Raw genomic sequence first — 14,799 nt, 5'->3', positions numbered from 1 at the left:
TTGTATTTATTTTGTGCGTTTTTTGCAGCTGAAAATGAGCTGGTAACAGCCCGAAACGTCCTGCCTTTTAATTTTTTAGCCTTGTTTACTCATGTTTTAATTCCTTCCCAATTTATTGAACTGAATTGCTTGAGACAATTTTACAACCTTGGAGTGTAGCAGTAGCTACGCTCTTTCGTCCGGAAAACGATGACTTCACTGATTCTAACGCCTTGTCACCAAGGAACGTTTCACGATATTCCTCTCAAGTTCAAGTCGCAGGAATGCAATTTCTGGGCTTTTTTCCCATGAAACAACACGACAAAATTTCTTCTCCTTGTTTTTTTTTAAACCGTTCCTGGGACTCCACAAGGACTCTTAATAGGCACTATGATTAGTATTGACCAACACAATATTTTTCCCAACTTCGCAAGTGAGATTTTTCCCATGGACAGATCCCATGAAACGTCTCGTGGAGACAAGGCCTTAACTGCCGTGCTGAGGAAGAACGCCGTATGAACATTCGAGAGTTGCCAAATTTCCCTCGATAAAACACGTATTTTTGACGACATTCGTGCATATTTTTTGTAGAAATTTTCAGATATTTTAGATTGAATTGCGTGCAAAAATGTCTCAAAATTTTGGGGAAAACATATTCAGAATTTTCCTAATAAACTCACTATTTATCGAAAGAAACTTGGCAACGTCTGAAGGCTCATACGGCGTTCTTCCTCCCACATAAGACATAATATTTTTACAATATTGGGCAAATATTGTCCGTATTGTCGCAATATTTACACAATACTGACAACATTTTGATAATATTTTAATCAAAATTATTTTTTTAAAAAATATTTAAAGAATCTTCATTTAGTACCCAAAATATTATAAAAACGTTTTCACAGCATTGGCACAGTATTTCGCAGTATTTTAAAGTATTGGCACAGTATTTATGCCAAAAGGAAATATGGTGTACACTTTTAACATTGGCTCAATATTTAACCAATATTGGCCCAATGTTTGCACACATATCAAAACAATATTGTTTAAATATTGGCTAAATATTTCTGTCTTATCTGGGCTTAGCACGGCAGTAAACGTCACACTGTTACAATTCTAACGAGTCTTACCTGAGGAGGGTCTGTCGGAATAGCGGGTGCAGTAGACCCAAGCGGGCCACATCTTCGAGTTCTCATTGGCGGAGGCCTCCGGGGAGGCCGAGGGCGCCGGCGAAGCCGGCGCCGGCAGGGGCGCCTCTTTGGAGAGGTCGATGGGCGAGCACTTGCCCGTCCTGGGGGGCGCCGCCGGCGCGGGCGCCCTTCGCAGGGGCGCCCCTCCGAACTCGGGCCGGAGGATGTTGGCGATGCTGAACTTGAGGCTCTGGCTCATGGTGGAGATGACCTGGCCGAAGGGTTGCTTGGTAGAGATGACCTGGCCGAAGGCTTGCTTGCCCCCCGGGGGCGGCGACTCGCAGCCGACACTCACGTCATCGTCGTCGTTGTCCACGTCGACGGAACTGGCAGTCTCGTCGCTCCCGGTCGTCGAGGACGGGCTGTGGACGTCGCGGAAGGTCCTCGGGTCGGAGGTCACGCCGCAGGTCATCTCGCGCTCCCGGGAGATCGTGTCGATGATCTCGAAGAGTCTCTGCCGCTGCAACCGCGGGAAGTCCGTCCTTTCGCTCGTCAGCATTGGGCAAACACTCTTCCGTACAGAGATATAAATTAAAAAAACCCTCGAACTTAGTTCTCAAAAATTAAAATCATGAAAATACGGTTGCTTCCCACATTTTATAACCGATCTCGCGTTTGGAAGCTATAAAACCACCTTCGAATAAAATCCGGTCTTGGGGGGTACTTGGATTTTCAGCGAAAACTCCTTTTCGACAGCTCTTCCGTACGAAGGTATAAGTATGAGACGAAACCTTTGTGGACTTTATGAAATTGAAATTTGTTCACTGAAATTGTAAAAATACTTTCCGCATGTCGGATCTTGCGTTCGGGTGCTAAAACGACGTTCCGACAAAATTCAGTCCGAGGTTAAAACTGGATTCGGTTATTTTCAGCGTGCCGAATTCTGTGGATGTTTTTGATGACACAGTGATGCAGGAAATCGTATTTGTTGAAGTTGATTTTGAGGGATTACATATGTTATCAGGGGCTGAAAAATTTCTCGATGAAATCTAGGCTGACGAAAAATTGGTTTTATTTAGTTTCGGCGAAGTGAATGCTCCTAAAATTGCGCCACGGAACGAATCAGGTCTTACCGGTGTGTTTTCTAGGACACAGCGAAACGGCAAACGATAATTTTCCTTGATGAGTGTTTACAAAGCACGGTTAAAGTTGATTCCGAGAGATCACTTACGCGATCGGAGAACGGTAAATGAGGAACACGAAACGGAATTTTCGTTGATTTTTCCGTTCGCTTTGTTTCGGGCACATAAAACTAATTCGATTTCCAGGGGCAGAAATACTTTGCACTCGTAACAGACGATAATGAAATTAAACTAAAAACTTAATACGGAACTGTGGGTAGGAAAAAGACTAGACTTCATTACTTATTTATTTCGTTTTACTCGAGTGTCATCCCCACTTTTAAATCGAGGGATACGGTTAAAGTTCGCGGATAACACAGTGAGTGAATAAGCCTTGCGACGAAAAGTCAACTTTAAGAAACAACAACTAGCGCACTTTAAGATTACGGGGCCGACACCAGAAATTCAATCGTCATTCAGGAGGGATTCGTAAAGTCCGGTTGAAAAAAAAAAACTTTCCGAAGATCGCACACGCACTGGAAGTTTCGGAAATTAGGGACGGTCCGAAAATTTCCCCCGGTGAAAGGCGCCGAAATCACGGGTCCGAAAAAATCCCGCCGGGCCAGGGGTAGACACGATGGCGGCGCGGGCGCGAGGGCGGGGTCAAGAAAGTTTGGCCCCCCACCCCCTCTGCGGGTCAAAAACACGGGCACTGAATAAAAGCGGGCGATAAGCGGAAACGATCGATGCCTACTGCCAGGGCGGCCGCATCCTGGGCCCAGCGCCGTCTGGGCCCGCGGAGGAGGGGGGCATTCCCGGGGCCCGCTCCGGCCACGCCCCTCGTCGGGGGGCGGGCCCGCGGCTCGGCCAATCGGGGGCCTCGTTACTTCCTCGTCTTGTGTGGTCTCCGCGCCGAGGTGCGATAAATCCCCCCCGTAAGAGCGAGATTAGCAAAGCAAATTAAATATTTTTCCAAAATGCATCGCGTTAATAAGCCGTATTTATCATTCGGTTAGCTCTTCCACTCTCGCGCGGCGTCACGTTCGAAATTTAACTCACCCTCGCTCGCTTTCTCTCTCCCCTGCGTTGGATTCGCGCACGTTTCTTTATTACCTGCACCCCCTCCTCCCCCTACCCCCCCCCCCCCCCCCCCGCCGACACTTCCCTCACGCGCCGACTATCAACCTCCTTTTATCTATCCTAACAGTTGCAGTTCCCTCATTAAGCCGCCTTAAATTTACCTCCCGGACACAGCTTCATTACTTCTTTTTTCGATTTTTTTTCTTCCTCGTTTGCCGGTGAACTGTGCAATGTTGCGCTCCGTTCCGCCAAACAGATCGTATTCGATACATCGAGCAGGTGAGATTGCATCGATATCGGTAGCACGGAAAAGAATGGATTGCTAATTTAACAATTAAATTGTTAAAATATACCGACATACTTCAAATGTACAAATGAAGAAGAAAAAAAAACACTAAGAAGGGGCCCAAACTGTATGTAACAAGGTGGAGAAGTGGTGCTGGGTCCACACCATTTCGCGGGGAAAACAAAGCCAAGAAGCTCCAAAAATTAAAATTAGAGTCAAAATTAATTTTTTGAACTCTAATGCGCACCAGTACGAAACTGAGTTCTTGGCTTTGTTTTCCTCGCGAAATGGTGTGGACCCAACACCATTTCTCCACCTTCAAATGTACATTTTACAATATTTGACAGCTAATTCAACCACGGTGGTGGTTGAATCAGCATATTTTAGTGTAAAATCTACATTGAACATGTTGGACGGGTTTTTTAGCTACAAAATTCGTAAAATCAGCAATTTTAATTTTTTTCCGTGTGGTCCAATATGTAAACGTAGCTTCGAAAGTCAATTCAGAAATCTAAGGTAACGGGTCTTTTGTGATCGAATTTGTATTCTTTCGAGTATCAAATGGCAATGAAAAGTGGAATCGATAGCGATACAATCTCACCTGTTTGATGTACACTGATAAAAAAACTCCGGCCGTGAGAGCCGCAATTACGGGCTATGTAGACATACCGTCCGTTCCGGGCTCAAAGGCCGAAAATTCCGGCTGCTGGAGCCTTAGCTTTGGCTTCTGAACCCGGAGTAATCGAAGCTACGCCTCCAGCAGCCGGAATTTTCGGCCTCTGAGCCCGAACGGTATGTCTATATAGCCCGTAATTGCGGCTCCCACGGCCGGAGTTTTTTTTTCAGTGTATCGAATACGATCTATGACGTGAAGTCTCCGATAAACCAACGGCGTTGCCGTCAAAATTTTGACTAGTGGTGAATTTGCAGGTGTCTGAAATTTGATGAATTTCATGCTTAAGTAAAAATTACTCAGTGAACTGAGCATTAGGATATCCTCGGTTTGTAAATGTTGAACAATTATTGGAGGAGATATGACAAAATAATCTTATCTGCCGAAATACATGTGTCTAAATGGAGAATCCCGCCAGATGACGTCACCACGTGTAGAATTTTCTCACTTTAAAAACTATTTTTATATTTATTTCCATATCAGAAAAAATTGCAAAAAATATTGCAAAATTATCTCTCTGAGCCTTTTCAGATGAAACAATAAAAAATGTGCGTATAAATTCTCCATTGGCTAAATGTTTTGATCTGAATCGGATATTGATTTTAATCGTTAGTTGGTTCAAAAAATCGATTGCAAGTTCCAATCGGCACAAGAGTATCGATTCAATTTTCCCTATTTTTTGTCAAAAAATCAATTTTAAACTGCTATCACTAGCGAGGATGAGGGAGGATAAACAGATGAGAATGATGGGGACTCTTCAGGTCTGTATGCAATGTAAATTTCACCATTAAAAAAGACTAGACACGGGATTTTGTTTAGGAGGGGGAGGGTAGGTATAAACGAACTATAAAATAAACGAAGGACTACGTTTCCTGCGAGCTGATTATTGAAGTCTATAGACAAAGCTTTACACAAAAAGGACATACGGAGTTTGGAAGGATCCTATTGGTTGAAATGTGTGTTTCCTATAGACTAAGGGAGAAAATGATGGACTAACTGTCAGGTTTCTCGTGAGTTGCCAGTAGTTAGTCTATTACCTACCATCTTTGTCCGTTGCAACCACCCGCCTCCACCAATAGGATCCCTCCATATCCCTTCTGTCTTCTTTGTCTATAGCTTTGTCTATCAATTTCAATTATGGGCCCGCAGGCTGATATGCGGCTTAACCCCCCGAGGGTCGAGTCCTGACTCCTAAGCACTCATGTTTTCATTCAACAGAAAATATGAAACTACTAAATTAACTGACAGAAGCCAATCCTTCTTCATTTTGAGCATGACATTTTTAATAAAAGCGAAACAATACAAAACGATACTTCCTCCACCCTACGGTTGGGGGAAAAGTAAAAAAATGGAGGACAGTTTACCCGAGGAAAAAATGTTTACCTATATCATATTTTAGGATCGAAGGAGATGCGTGGCTCTATGAGAGTAATAAATATCTTTAAGTGCTGATTCATTATATAATTGAATCAGTGAGAACGAAAACACACCAGCTCGAAAAAATGAAAATAATCAAGACACACACAAAACTGCACAGTAAGAGTAAAATTTAGTCGAAGAAAACGATTTTTGGTGTCAAATAAAGACAAGTACTTAAGGACACTTGAAACGTCCGAGTTTGAACAGATGCTCTAACTTCAATGGCCTTTATTAAAATTGATTGTCTTTAATTGAAAATCGAGTTACCGAGTTGGTGTGTTTTCGTTCTCACTGACTCAGTTATAATATTTGACAAACTTACAATTTAACCATCAAAATTGCAGTAAATACAATTTGTAAAAGCCTATATGTACGGCAATCACATATCTCGATTGCGGTGTCTGAAAATCTCCACCTCTGTGTTATCTTTTTGAAGGAGAACAAATTGACATCATTCCTTGAAATGTATGCAGAATTTTTTTCGCAGAGAGAAGAATAATCACGGCAGTCTTGAAAAATTGCTTTTGAGTAGTTTTCTGTTTAAAAAATAAAGTATGACAGGAAGTCTGCAACGTCGCGTCTGCGTAAACCGTGTTATGTGATTGCCGACTTACACCGTCGATATGCATTAGCTGCATGCAATGCTCAAAGTGTTAATTTTTTTTTTTTTTTTTTTTTTTTTTTTTTTTTTTTCAAATAATAATTATAGAATTATTTTTGTACTCTGTACGAGATGCAATATGGCAGCAAGAAGCTTCAACGATAAAAACACTGAAACTTAGGTCACGAAGTCGCGCATTTTCTGCGACAATGTGTTCGAATGAAGTTAACCTATACTCCTTTTTAATTTGTGAAATACCCCGAGATTTTACTGTGCCTTTGTATCTTATTTCTAGATAAGTAACGCTAAAATGTTGACTTAGTTTCAATTTTAAAAAAATAAATAAATAAATAAAAAGAAAAGTTAAAGGAGGGAAAAATCTTCGTTCTTCTGCTAATATCTGAATCTTTAAATAGCGCTTTTTATTTCCTGCTGGGTCAGAGTGTCTCCACCGTCGTCAAGACTCAAGAATCGAGAGTTTAATGAAGTTTCCATGAATAAGAAACGCCTTCAAATTGAAGCATATACTCACTGCATTACGACAAATCTGTACATGGCTATACTGCGTGCATCCAATGCTATACTTCAGCCTCACTGTTAGACAGACACGCTCTGCCTTGCTATGGAAAAACGTCGTATAAACGTTCGCACGTTGCCAAAGTTTCCTTACATAAAATATATATTTTTGAGGCAAGTTACGAATATTTTACGAAAAAGAAAAGCAAAAAAAAGTTTCTAAAAAAATGGGAGGAAAAATTTGCCCAAGATTCCTTACAAACTCGTATTGAACTTTAATGAATTTGAACGGAGTGGTCCAGTTACACGATCAAATTGAGCATCAATTGAAGTCTCATTGGTGGAAAAACACCTGAGGCGAGGATGCGACCAATGAGGGGCCCAATTTGATCGTGTAACTGAACCTGAGGGGAAGCAATTTGACCAACTTTCAAGTATCACCACTCTGCCGTACTAAGGAAGAACGCCGTATGAACCTTCAGGCTTGCCAAATTTCCTTTGCTGAAAACCGAATTTACGGGAAAAATTTTGAATCTTTTTCTTCGAATTTCTCAGATAATTTGTTTCGCAACTTGATCCAACACATCCGAAAATTTTGCGGAAAAACATGCATAACTTTCCTCAGAAATACATGTTTTATCCGGAGAAATTTGGCAACTCTCGAATGTTCATACGGCGTTTTTCTTTAGCACGGCAGCACTGTTCTCACTCGATGTCGAGGTTGAAGGTGTTGCTTAATGCGCTCCTAAAAAACAACATATCTAGTTTGCGGTGTTTCAAAGTCTCTGCCCAATTTTGCGTTTAATGACATGTTTTTTTGTCATTCAGTCTCGCTTTTATTTGAAGCTGTCAAGTTAAACTTCTGAGGAGGAGGTTTGATGAACCAAGCTTTGATTTGAAGTAAAATCAAAAATGGAAAGGGAAAAGTGAGGGAATTTGAAGCTGGAGAAAAAATTCCCATCTTGGAAAATGACGCTTTTGGGGGAAAATTGTCTGTCCTGGTCGAGCCCCCCTGGCCCCGTGACTATGCGATTGGTGGTTTTAGGTCTAAATTTTCGGCTGAACATGGTATCGATCGCTGTTGGCACCATTTTTTAAAAATTCAACACTCCAGCAGTAATTTTCTAAAGAATTTCAACCCTGTTAAACTAGTCTCATGAAAACCACTGCGTTTGCACTAATTTTTACAAAATATCAGCATCCTTCTATCATGTAAAAATCAGTGCTTTGGGCGTTCACTCTTTATGATTAAACCGACTTTTTGAATCGTGTAACCGAAAGCTCGGTTCAAGTAATCGATCTCCTTTCATCAGTTCTTTTAAACCTCATAAGTTTGGTTACGCGAACTGGGAGTTGGGCTCGCCGTAATTGAATTGGGATGGTATAGAACACCATGTTCTCCTTCATTGTGTGGATATGCAATTTTATTGTATATTCTTGAAGGTCAAAATATTTTTATCACGTGTTTCGCCCCATCCAATTTTTCTACTCCTGCGTTAAAGTTTCTACCTCAGTCGAATAGAAACTCCCCTTCATTTCGTGGAGACGCAATTTTGTCTACTTCAATGTATCGTGCGTTTCGCCCTAATCACCTTTCGTACTCCAGCGTTAAAGTCACCGACTATTTCGAGAAGAGACTAACAATAAGCCTTTTTCGTTGATGTTGATATGCGAGAAAGTTTTGTTACGTCAAAATTCTGACTGGATCTATGGAAAGGGACCTCATTTTCCGGAAGAGAATTTCCGAAGCTTTGAACTTCGCGCAGATACCGATTGAGGGAAGTGCCTGCAAAACTGTGGGAATACTTCAAGCAATGCCCCGTTCGCGCCAAGTTTAGAGACGCGTACGCTACTTGAAAGTGCGCAGGGCAGCGCGAGCGCGCGTACACGACTTCGAAGAGTGTACGCAAAAATAGAGCGCTTTTTGATTGGACTGTAATGTAATACATTTTTTATCATCCATTATTCAACGTCGTGGCCTAAGTGAATTTCCTACTGTCATGAATGAACACCGATCAATCGTTGGTTCGTGAACATTCTGCACCCCTAGACTAAAATCGAAGGATTGCCGGGGGTCTGGAAAACCGGAAAAATCAGGGAAAGTCAAGGCAAATCAGGGAATTTCTTACACATCTACTGATCACTAAAACATACATAACACTGATCTTCCAACTGTTTCCCCTCTCTGGTCTTTTTTAAGGCTTGTCATCTTATAACCAGCTACTGATAACCTTTTTCCATGATTTGATCTCCAAACAAGGCAATTTTGTATAAAGTTTAGCGAAAGTCAGCGTATGAGGAAAAAACAAAAAAGGTAAAAATGTTGTCTGGCGGCATTTCCCATTTAAACACATGTATTTTAGCAGATTGGGTTATTTTGTCATATCTTTACCAATATTTGTTCAATTTATGAACCAAGGGCATCCTCGTGTTCAGTTCACTCAGTAGTTTCCACTTAAACACGAAATTCATAAAATATCAGACACCTGCAAATCCTCCATTTGCCTATGAATTTTAATCGCGATTTCATCAAAACTATCTAAATACTAGGAGGCCCTGCCCCCTGACCGCTACGCGGTCAAACTCCCGGGAGGGCGCCTCGCGCCCTCAGGCCCGCTTCGCGGGCCCTATACGCATATGTATAGGCAAAAATGTTCTTCCATTTTAATACACTATTTTGTGTTCGAGCTGCATCGATTTCAAAATTTTTGACGTAACACTCAGATTTGTAAATGATGAGGAATAGCTGGATGTACATAATTTCACAGCCTACTTACTGGAGAAATTTCCATTTATTATGTTATTTTTAAATACTTAATTTTAAAAAAAAAATCGGATTTCGACCGTTAAGAGTTAATAATATTTAGTCCGTCCCGACGCGACGCAGCGCCTGCCTTTTAAATTTTTATCTGCTGTTTATGTGCTGTAAATTAATAGAAATTCAGCAATCAAGGCAATTGACCAATGCCTCAAATCGAAGCCGGAAGAATGCAGGAAAAATTGAGTTAAACCTTATACCTTGGACCTTGAACCTTGAACCCTGAGCGATGCACCGTTCCTCAACTCTTCGAATGAGGAGCCCTTCGCGAGCTTTTCCATTGTTCTATTGTTTATTCGAGTCACTCAGGTAAAATCCCACACCTTGACGTTTCTAGCGGAAACGACATATCTCTCACGCTATTAACATTGGACTTAAGTGACATGAGCTTTAAAAGCTCTACAACATTAAAAGTTCGGGGTTTCATAATTTTTTGCACATCTACATCTACTACAGATGACATACATGTAAAGATCATCCTTATCGGTCCGGCAGTTCGTCAGAAATAGTGCTTCCAAGATTTTGCTTGTAGCTGTATAATATAGATAAAGAAGAAAGATTTCAAGGAAAAATATTCATACCATACCTTACCAAAAAATAATATTAATATTATCGTGATACGCACAGCTTTTGTTTGTGGAACTACGCACTACGCAGTTCACTTAGAGACTTTTTCTGTTCTTTGCCCCCCCCCCCCCTCTCTTTTTTGTAGTTCAGTATTTTTTGATGTTTCACTATAACGGACGTCTCCGAAATAATTTATTTCCGTGTTATTTTTCCTGTTCACAAAAGTTAACCCTCTTTCATTGTTTCGCAGCCCGGAGGTTCCCTGACCGGACCGCCAAAGAAACAAAACAGAGGATTTCCATGTCCTGATTACAATGACGCACGTGAGGTCCATCATCCACCTCGCAGTGGAACAAAGGACCCCTCCCTACGCACCACCTGACTAATGATGTTTACGACGGGATGCTGCACCCCTTCCTAAAATCCGTAAAGTTCGGGTTTCCCGCCACTGGAAAAACAGGAAAAAGTTTCTGGAATACACCCTAATTGCTAGAGGGGTCAGCAAGGGAGGGGGGATGGGATCGTTTGTGGTGGATACAGACAAACAGGATACGAGCTTATAAAAGGGAAACCCCAACCCCTAATTTCAATCAGTTTGGGTTCAGCAAGTGAAGTAGTTCAATGGGTGAGCAGGCCAGTGGGTCAGTGATGTGTTGTGTTGTGTTGTAGTGGTGTAGTGCAGTCGGATACTGGAATTGCAACACTTATACTGCAGGTTCTAATCCGTGAGTACACCGTATGATATCTTATTCATAACTTCTACTGTCACAAAATTTAATGTTTAAAAATATCCTCTACAATTTAGAAACTTATTTTTTAATTTTTTTTCATTTCAAAATTTTTATATTTCAAATTTTAGATTTAAATTTTTACTTTATAAATTGTAAGATTTTAACTTTTCAATTTGATTTTTATTTTAATGTTTCACATCATTTTTCCAATCTATTCATACTCAATAGGTCAATAGTACACATATATTACTACTACCACAACTATATACTTACTTACTACTCATACCATACTTATTTACTTACTGGACTTACTATACTGATTTACTTACTATACTACTCACTATTGATACACTATACACTATTGATCTATTGAGTCTGAAAAAATTGTTAAAAATGATGTAAAACATTAACATAAAAATCAAATTGAAAAATAAAAATTTTAAAATTTAAAACGTAAAAATTTTATTTCTAAAATTTAAAAGATAAAATTTTTGAAATTAAAAAAAATTAAATTTTAATAATCGAAAATAAAGTTTTTAAACTGTAAAGACTGTTAACTGTTAAACTCTTCATAAGGTCATTCGATGGACGCCATATTTCGTGTCAGAAAGGCATGCGATATATCGCATCAATTGGTTCTATTTTTTCAGCTACTCGTCATTTTTCTCCAAATTTGAGATCGCAATTCTGTTGTCAGGAGACTAATAAAGCACTCACTTACCAATTTTAACAAAGAAATTCAACATATTAAAGGCGTGTTTTTTCAGAGAGAAAACATCGCATTCGATACTGATACCGAAACTGCACTCGAATGCGATATTTTCCCTCTGAAAAAACCACGCCTTCATCACGTTGAATTTCTTTGTTAAAATTGGTAAGTATGAATGCTTCAGTCTCCTGACAACAGAATTGCGATCTCAATTTTTTTAAGTTTTATTCAAGATTTCGCCTACTACAAAAGTATTAAGAAATATGATCTCGATATTGGAGAAAAATGACGGGCTAGAAAAAATGGAACCAATTGATGCGATATATCACATGCCGTTCTGACACAAAATATGGCGTCCATCGAATCACCTTAAGCCGTATATTTCCCCTCTTCAAAAGCTTCACAGTTACTTTTCTCCCCCATTTGTATGAATCTTTTCAGAATTTACGAGAGATGCGGTTAGATGATTTTCAGCATTTTAATCGCAAGGAAAATTGGACTGCATTTTGTAATTTGCAACTTTAATTTCTGGCCCGGTTTAAAAACAACGTATGTGCCATTAGTTTCCCTATGCACGTACGTGTTTTTTCAGAATTTATAGCTCCAATTAAATTATTAATCTCTCGAATGACAAACTAGTCTTAGGTACTCTGTGTGTGTGTGTGTGTTTTTTTTCTTCTTTCTTTCTTTTTTCTTTATTCAAAATATAGAGAACTACAAAGTATTAACCCTAGTCTCTATGTTTTAATTTCATTTATTTTTTATCAGATTAGTATGAAACAAACACAGTAAAAGGACCTTGTTTTATTTAGTGTTTTTTCTTGTATACTTTAAACTACTTTTCCTCTTTTTCCATAGCTTCAGACTGATAGGAAAAACAGTTTTTCAAACTGTTCAGCTTAGTTTCATTTTCCGTGTTATATTCCGTAAACCTCAAACTACCTAATTTCCCTTTGTTTATCTTTTTTTTCAGATCGGCAAGAAACGAAGCGCTCACAGTGAAAGCTGTTTTACTCGCATTTTGATTATTGAATTTCACATTAATTATTTTTAGTGTTGCAAATATAAACATAAGATTTTCGCATAATTTAGCACGCTCACAGTGAAAGCAATTTTAAACGCATTTTGATCATTGAATTTCACATTCATTATTTTTAGTGTTGCAAATATTAAGGTGATTCGATGGACGCCATATTTTGTGTCAGAACGGCATGCGGTATATCGCATCAATTGGTTCCATTTTTTCAGCTACTCGTCATTTTTCTCCAATTTTGAGATCGCAATTTTGTTGTCAGGAGACTAAAGCACTCGCTTACCAATTTTAACAAAGAAATTCAACGTAATGAAGGCGTGGTTTTTCTAGAGAGAAAATATCGCATTCGAGTGCAGTTTCGATATCAGTATCGAATGCGATGTTTTCTCTCCGAAAAAACAACGCCTTTATTACCTTGAATTTCTTTGTTAAAATTGGCAAGTGAGTGCTTTAGTCTCCTGACAACAAAATTGCGATCTCAAAATTGGAGAAAAATGACGAGTAGCTGAAAAAATGGAACCAATTGATGCGATATGTATTGCATGCCGTTCTGACACAAAATATGGCGTCCATCGAATCGCCTTAACATAGATTTTCGCATAATTTAGCAGGAAATACTAAGACATTTTTAATCACTTATCACTTTTTTATCATTTATAATCACTTTAAAATGACTTTTATTAGTCGCTCACATCATCGCCTACCTGACATAAGGGCGTAACTACACTCTGCAGTGAACCCTGACACAATTCAATGCTTTTCCGGGCTCATCTCAATGTGTAGTTACGCCCTTCTGTAAGCCAAGCGACGAATTATCAAATAGCGAAAGAAAAGACAAAAGTAAAAATTAGCTTCATTACATTCCAAATAAATTATTAATTTTGCATTAGAATAAGAGATGGGTATCAGCTTTATCAAATTTATTTTATTTATTTATTTATTATATTTACGTACATGAGAACCCCATTATTGGAGCTATGGCACAAGTCAAAAAACAATAGCTGATTTTACATGAACAAAACTAATTCTCTAATAAATTTTTTATTTTCAAGTTAGGTTAAGCTCCAACTAATCATTCTTTTTTTTTATTCTTAGTTTGTTTCAGGCCTGCAAAAAACGAAGAAAATGCTCCGCAGTGATGAGCCATTGAAGACGGAAGTAGTGCCCTCCAAAATGTGCACCTATTTGTTCTATCGTATCCTTAACTTGAATGCCCTCAGTTGTTGAAAGAGATGAAAAGTATTTGCAATTCCTTTCAGTTCTGCATGGCTCTCTTGTGATACTATCGAACAATACTGCATTCAACTGAAAGTAATTAGACTGAATCATGTAGAAAGGAGTTAGCTTTTTCGGTTTATTGTAGCAAAGACATAAATGCCATAAATTTTTCTAAGTGAGCCAGAAAAATTAGTTTCTTTTCGCGTGATGCAGTTCAGTTACTCTACAGATGAATGCAAACTTGAAATTATCGAGAAAAATAAAACCGCAAAGAAACGTAGCCCGGACGCATTGTCGCTCCTCTGGCGTAAGGGCGTATCTCGATTTCCGCATGAGCCTCAAAAAGCATGGTTTTATATGCGAAATAGAGCTCACGTGGAAATTGAGATATGCCTTTAAGTCAAAAGGGCGACAGTATGTAAGAAGGTGGTACAATAGTAATTAATAGTAAAATAGGCCAAATGGTACAATAGTGCTGCGTCCACACAATTTTGCTGGGAAAACAAGGCCAAAAAGTTCGAAAAAAAAAAGAAATCAAAAAGTTCTCTTTGGCCTCGTTTCCCCCGCAAAATAGTGTGGATGCAGCACTATTTTACCACCTTTCTGCAATTAACGCTGCATGGTATAGTCAAAAAGCAACACGGAACGGCAATTTTAATTTGAAAAAGTAATACCTAAAATTTGATACATTTTGGCATGGTGCCTTGACTAGAATTTTGACAAGAGATAAATGGACAAATGGATATCGGACCTATGCACGCTAAAAGGAAGTATGTTGCATGCAAATAGTTCTCTTTAGCATCCATAAGTCCAGCTTAATAATCAGTGGCGTGGCATGAATTGCGACATATCGATTGATATGCCATTCAAACCTATGGTAAAGAATCGATTATGAAGGTGTTCGCTACGAACACCCTG

The 14,799-nt window shown here is 39.3% G+C and overlaps 1 protein-coding gene across 1 annotated transcript; it reads right to left on the bottom strand.

Annotated features, from left to right (window-relative positions):
- Positions 1–1,069: 1,069 nt before the first annotated feature.
- LOC140225654 (homeobox protein engrailed-like) lies at positions 1,070–3,016 on the bottom strand. The gene is made up of 2 exons (XM_072305244.1): positions 1,411–3,016; positions 1,070–1,380 (listed from the first exon to the last, which is right to left on the bottom strand). The coding sequence occupies exons 1-2, from the start codon at positions 1,666–1,668 to the stop codon at positions 1,096–1,098; spliced, it is 543 nt and encodes a 180-aa protein (XP_072161345.1). The 5' UTR covers positions 1,669–3,016; the 3' UTR covers positions 1,070–1,095.
- Positions 3,017–14,799: the final 11,783 nt, after the last annotated feature.

The sequence above is a fragment of the Bemisia tabaci genome, chromosome 10 (assembly GCF_918797505.1).
Source record: "Bemisia tabaci chromosome 10, PGI_BMITA_v3".
NCBI classification, from domain to species: domain Eukaryota; kingdom Metazoa; phylum Arthropoda; class Insecta; order Hemiptera; family Aleyrodidae; genus Bemisia; species Bemisia tabaci.
The sequence above is the reverse complement of the archived record's forward strand: the minus strand, read 5'-3'. Positions and strand labels throughout refer to the sequence as shown.